Source organism: Schistocerca cancellata, chromosome 10, assembly GCF_023864275.1.
Source record: "Schistocerca cancellata isolate TAMUIC-IGC-003103 chromosome 10, iqSchCanc2.1, whole genome shotgun sequence".
NCBI classification, from domain to species: Eukaryota; Metazoa; Arthropoda; class Insecta; order Orthoptera; family Acrididae; genus Schistocerca; species Schistocerca cancellata.
In genome coordinates this window covers 192,565,884-192,572,505 of record NC_064635.1, presented here as the reverse complement: position 1 = coordinate 192,572,505, position 6,622 = coordinate 192,565,884, and the positions used below count along the sequence as shown (strand labels likewise).

The 6,622-nt window shown below is 40.5% G+C and overlaps 1 protein-coding gene across 1 annotated transcript in view; it reads right to left on the bottom strand.

Annotated features, from left to right (window-relative positions):
* Positions 1–4,467: 4,467 nt before the first annotated feature.
* The window catches only part of LOC126106642 (NPC intracellular cholesterol transporter 2 homolog a-like), a 101,976-nt gene continuing 99,821 nt past the window's right edge, over positions 4,468–6,622 (bottom strand). Inside the window, exon 4 of the mRNA XM_049912998.1 lies at positions 4,468–4,852. Coding sequence (XP_049768955.1) covers positions 4,769–4,852 — 84 coding nt within the window. The 3' untranslated portion in view covers positions 4,468–4,768. The remainder of the gene's footprint in view (positions 4,853–6,622) is intronic.

Here is a 6,622-nt window from a genome sequence, read left to right as displayed (position 1 = left end):
GAATGGTGAAAGTAAAGAATTGTGAAATGCAACTTTACTCTTCTGTTTGCTACAGAAGTGTTGAACTTCAATCATTAACTGCACAACACTACCGTATTTACTCGAATCTAAGCCGCACTTTTTTTCCGGTTTTTGTAATCCAAAAAACCGCCTGCGGCTTAGAATCGAGTGCAAAGTAAGCGGAAGTTCTGAAAAATGTTGGTGGATGCCACCACAACTAAGTTCTGCCGTCGAATATATGTAGCGCTACACAGGCATGCTTTGCAGGCACAAAGATAAATACGGGCGCCAAAACCTCTGCGTCAGTAAATAAATTTAAAAAAAAAGGTGGAAGATGAGCTTTTTTCTCCGCCCCGAGTTTCGACCACTGCATTTTCATGCATTATCCAACGAGGTAAATACAAATTCCGTATTGTTCATCTTTGAATGTAGCATCATTTCAATGTATTACGAAAATCCGACTGGCAAGACTGTTTGGGATGTTTGTCAATATGGCCAACTCTACGTTCTGAATTTTCTCCTACCTGTGAGAAGAGATGGTTGCTAATAGGAACTTTTTGTATTGTGAATCACATGCAGTATTCTCTTCACCATAAGAATAATACGAATATAAACATTTTGCCATGTATTGTTTCGTGTTTGCTGCTATCTCATTTAAATCCTGTCTGCCTAATAAACTACGAAACTAGAGTGAGACAACAGCAAACGCGGAAGAATGTACATATCATGTCATGTTTATATTCATATTATTCTTATGCCTAATAGTGGTACAGTCAGAAATGAAGCACGGCAATTGACTAGATTTTTAAATCTTAAGATGACTAATTTCTGTGCAGAATGTAATGTACTAAAGAGGTGTCTGCAAAGATTTTCAAACGGAGAAAAATTTTCGCTAAACTCTCGTTCAGAACATCATCTATCATACGCAATCTATTATATGGTTCTTGTTGATCATTATCGAAGAAAGCACCAGTGTAAGTAACAACAAATAGCAGTCTCTTGGCATTGTTTCGCTAATGAGACAATTCCTCTCTTTTGTTTTTTAATTGTAACCGGCGGTAGCGTGCACAAAAGCAAGCCATGCCGCGAGCGGCGACAGGTCGTAAACACACATTATCAGAAGGCGACAAACAATGCATCACACAGTACAGTAATGCATTTTCAGCTTAGAGTAATGTAAACATCTATAACAAAGAGAACGGCACTTATTAGATCAAAGAAAAATAAGCAATCGATTCAAACCAGACGAAGCACGTGAAAAAGAAGGGTACCCGTATAAATACGGACGGAGCAACTTGACTCATAGCAATGGCTACCTGGTAAAGCTTAACTGCTAAGCCCACGACTCGAACCAAACTACTGTAGCTGTATCGTCATTCATTCGACCTAAATTGTGTCTCATATTACAATGGACCAACTTTGTTTCGATTTGGAGGTGCGGCCTAAAACTTTTCTCTCCCCCTTGAATTTCAAGTCTCAAATTTCAGGTGCGGCTTAGATTCGGGAAATTTCTTTTTTTCCTTGATTTCGAGTCTCATTTTTCAGGTGCGGCTTAGATTCGAGCGCGGCTTAGATTCGAGTAAATACAGTACACAACAGACATCCTGCATCCTCACGCGTTACCTCTTATGTGACAATATCTTGATGTCATTTTTCAACAGGACAATGCTCTTCAATGCCCCACTGAAGTCCCTATGAACTGTGCAAGTGATGTTGAGGTACTCCTGTAGCAAAAAAAGGATCCCTAGATCTGTCCCCAGTGGAATGTGTACGAGACCAGTTTGGGTGCTGACTTCACCGCAGTGGCAGTATCCAGGTTATCGAGGGCCAGTTACAACAGTTGTGGGCCAGCTCGCCTCAGGAGAGGATACAACCACTTTATGACACCAAATCTGTGGATGAATATAGACCCAGGAGGGTGTGACAGCACAGTCGGCTCATACTGCCAAGTTCTTTGTAAATTTGATCCAAATTTCTAATCACTGAATTAACGTCACATATCCTCTAAACCCGTGAAGTGTCATTTCAATTCCTCCTCCCATTCTGGGTGCTTCTCTTTTTTGCAGGCATTGTATTTCTATTGATTCAATCATTTTTTCTATTACATGCTGTATTTATGTTTATAGCTTTATAATAATGTGAAAATATTCACATACAGTACATGTAGACCTGCATGTAAATATTTATACTTATATTTAATTATGCATTGCAGTATTAGTGCTTTATTTTACCTGTAGATGTCTAAATGAACTATTTGTTGAAGCTAGAATGAGGAGGAATAGTTAGTATCTGATGTTACTATACAACAGTAGAAACTCCTTCTAGCAGCGTGTATCTACATCTACATGGATGCTCCACAAATCACATTTAAGTGCCTGGTGGAGGGTTCATCATCCATCTTCACAATTTTTCTCTATTATTCCAATCTCAAACAGCACACAGAAAAAAACACCTATATCTTTCCATGCAAGCTCTGATTTCTCTTATTTCATTATGATGATCATTTTCCCTATTTAGGTTGGCATCAACAAAATATTTTTGCATTCGGAGGAGAAAGTTGGCGATTGCAATTTTGTGACAAAATTTTGCAGCAACAAAAAATGCCTTTGTTTTAGTGATGCCCACCCCAAATCCTGTATCATTTCAGTGACACACTTTCCTCTATTTTGCGATAATACAAAATGTGCTGCTCTCCTTTGAACTTTTTCGATGTAGCCCATTAGTCCTATCTGGTAAGGATTCGAGACCACACAGCAGTACTCCAAAAGAGGATGGACAAGCGTAGTGTAGGCAGTCTCTTTAGTAGATCTGTTGCATTTTCTAAGTGTTGTGACAATAAAATGTAGTTTTTGGTTTGCCTTCCCCACAATATTTTTATGTGTTGTTTCCAATTTAAGTTGTTCATAATTGTAATTCTAGGTATCTAGTTGAATTTACAGCCATTAAATTTGAATTATCATGTAACCAAAGTTTAACTGATTCCTTTTGGCACTCATGTGGGTGACCTCACTCTTTTCATTATTTAGTGTCAACTGCCAATTTTTGCATCCTACAGATATCTTTTTTAAATCAGTTTGTGTTGATATTCTAATGACTATGTCACATGATGAATGACAGCATCATCTGAAAACAACGTAAGACAGCCACTCAGGTTGTCTCCTAAATTGTTATATAGATAAGGAACAGCTGAAAGCCTATAACTCTACCTTGGGGAACACTAGAAAGTTCTTCTGTTTTATCCAATGACTTTCTGTCAAGTACTATGATCTCTCTGACAGGAAATCATGAATCCAGTCACATAACTTAGATGATATCCCATAAGCACGCAATTTCATTACAAGCTGCTTGTGTGTGTTTGATGATGTCCTCAACTCATTCAGCTGCAATGGTCTGAATGTTGAAGGAATTCATTACATGCAACTTCACACGACACAGGAAGAAAAAGTGAACATAAATATAAAATTTAATAAATATGATGGACAACAAATACAACAAGTGGATTCTGCTAAGTTCTTGGGTGAGTATACTACCGGCAAATTCTACTGACGCTACCCTATCCTAGATCTAGAGTTAATATTTCATTCCACAACTTTTGCATTATGCATGATTCATCATCCTCTTCACATAAGAGGGTGTAAGAGGTGCTTAAGATATTTTCATGCATTGTTATGTGATTACATCAATGTTTATAGGCATTATGAGTGATGCTCAACTGAGAATTAATAATGCCATGTTTCACTATTGGGACGTAAACTTGGCCAGAAGATGTAAACAGTGTGAAATAAGACTTGTCCAACCAAGTGCCTTTCTTCTGTTATTTGATAGTCTAGGTTTTATGCCTTAAAACAGGACTTATGTAGCAACCAGACTAACTTCACCCTTGTGCAGAAATGCTCAGGCAAGAAAGTTTTCAATTCTCCAACAACCCAGATCAAAAGGAAATTGAAAGAGTACCTTTTGCAAAATACATTCTACTAAAATGGTGAAGTTTTTACCATAAATTTGTGTAGTTTTAGTGTACATCTGTGATGCTCCATTAGTGCAAGCATAAATATAAATTATTTTTTTGTGAGCGATATTAAATTGATTTTCAACTGTTAAGATATTACTAATATGAATGCCTTGTAGTGTATGTATAAATATTATTTCCAAGGTCATGCTTTATTTTGAACCTTGTTTATTTTCATGTGTTACAATGTAACATTAGTTTATATGAGTACTACTATGACTGTCATACTGTACCCTACTGTTTCCATAACTGCAAATTTTATGTAAAAATACTTACTCATTCAATATCTGAGCAGTTCTGATGCTTTTGGGCTTAGGGGAATGCATAATAAAATCAAATAATAAAGGAAGCAATGATGCATGATAATTATGTATAACTGCCTGTTGTTGATTCATGAGGATTCAGTTGTTTTAAATCAAACTGCATACTAAATTTCAAAGATTTACTTCAGTTCTTGTTGTAATGGCTCATTTGAGAGGAAGAATTTCAGCATACATTAACAAAGTCACTATATGTTTGAAATTTAGAAACTTCATAAAAGTAAAGTAAATTGTAAACATAACTTTATAAAATTTAATACTGCAAAAGTGGTTTATGCATTGTTTTGGCCTTGAAAACTGTTTTTGATTTACTATTCATGGGAAATTGAAACATGTCATTTGAAGAAATTCTTGTCAGACAGAGAGTACTAGTGCTTTCGGTAAAAGGTTCATTACTATCTGCTTTTGGACTATGCTTTGATATGTGTTTTGAGCTTTTTCAGCGAATTTCACATGGAATTTTTACACAACAAATAACCTTCCCTTTACCATCCAGCAGTTTCCACAGCACAACAACAGGTATCTGCAATGAAAAATGTGAAAAAATTATAGATTAGATATGTAGTGCTGTTGAACTATTATGACAAAGGGTTAGAGACAGTATTTCATGCAACTGGAATTACTATTTTCGGTATTGTTAGTAGAATTCGCTGTGTAATTGTTCTACTTGGCTAGTTACATATACAAAGATAGTTAGATATATTTTGTTCTCGAAACTCATTCTTGTTATGTGGGAATATACACTCCTGGAAATGGAAAAAAGAACACATTGACACCGGTGTGTCAGACCCACCATACTTGCTCCGGACACTGCGAGAGGGCTGTACAAGCAATGATCACACGCACGGCACAGCGGACACACCAGGAACCGCGGTGTTGGCCGTCGAATGGCGCTAGCTGCGCAGCATTTGTGCACCGCCGCCGTCAGTGTCAGCCAGTTTGCCGTGGCATACGGAGCTCCATCGCAGTCTTTAACACTGGTAGCATGCCGCGACAGCGTGGACGTGAACCGTATGTGCAGTTGACGGACTTTGAGCGAGGGCATATAGTGGGCATGCGGGAGGCCGGGTGGACGTACCGCCGAATTGCTCAACACGTGGGGCGTGAGGTCTCCACAGTACATCGATGTTGTCGCCAGTGGTCGGCGGAAGGTGCACGTGCCCGTCGACCTGGGACCAGACCGCAGCGACGTGCGGATGCACGCCAAAACCGTAGGATCCTACGCAGTGCCGTAGGGGACCGCACCGCCACTTCCCAGCAAATTAGGGACACTGTTGCTCCTGGGGTATCGGCGAGGACCATTCGCAACCGTCTCCATGAAGCTGGGCTACGGTCCCGCACACCGTTAGGCCGTCTTCCGCTCACGCCCCAACATCGTGCAGCTCGCCTCCAGTGGTGTCACGACAGGCGTGAATGGAGGGACGAATGGAGATGTGTCGTCTTCTGCGATGTGAGTCGCTTCTGCCTTGGTGCCAATGATGGTCGTATGCGTGTTTGGCGCCGTGCAGGTGAGCGCCACAATCAGGACTGCATACGACCGAGGCACACAGGGCCAACACCCGGCATCATGGTGTGAGGAGCGATCTCCTACACTGGCCGTACACCACTGGTGATCATCGAGGGGACACTGAATAGTGCACGGTACATCCAAACCGTCATCGAACCCATCGTTCGACCATTCCTAGACCGGCAAGGGAACTTGCTGTTCCAACAGGACAATGCACGTCCGCATGTATCCCGTGCCACCCAACGTGCTGTAGAAGGTGTAAGTCAACTACCCTGGCCAGCAAGATCTCCGGATCTGTCCCCCATTGAGCATGTTTGGGACTGGATGAAGCGTCGTCTCACGCAGTCTGCACGTCCAGCACGAACGCTGGTCCAACTGAGGCGCCAAGTGGAAATGGCATGGCAAGCCGTTCCACAGGACTACATCCAGCATCTCTACGATCGTCTCCATGGGAGAATAGCAGCCTGCATTGCTGCGAAAGGTGGATATACACTGTACTAGTGCCGACATTGTGCATGCTCTGTTGCCTGTGTCTATGTGCCTGTGGTTCTGTCAGTGCGATCATGTGATGTATCTGACCCCAGGAATGTGTCTATAAAGTTTCCCCTTCCTGGGACAATGAATTCACAGTGTTCTTATTTCTATTTCCAGGAGTGTAAGTAACAATGGTTATATGAAATAGTTCTCACAACAGATACCTTTGATAGACATAATCATATTCAGTGGTTAACATTGCAACAAGTGGGACTTACATAAGCTAAGAAAGCTTGTTCTAAAAAAAAAAAG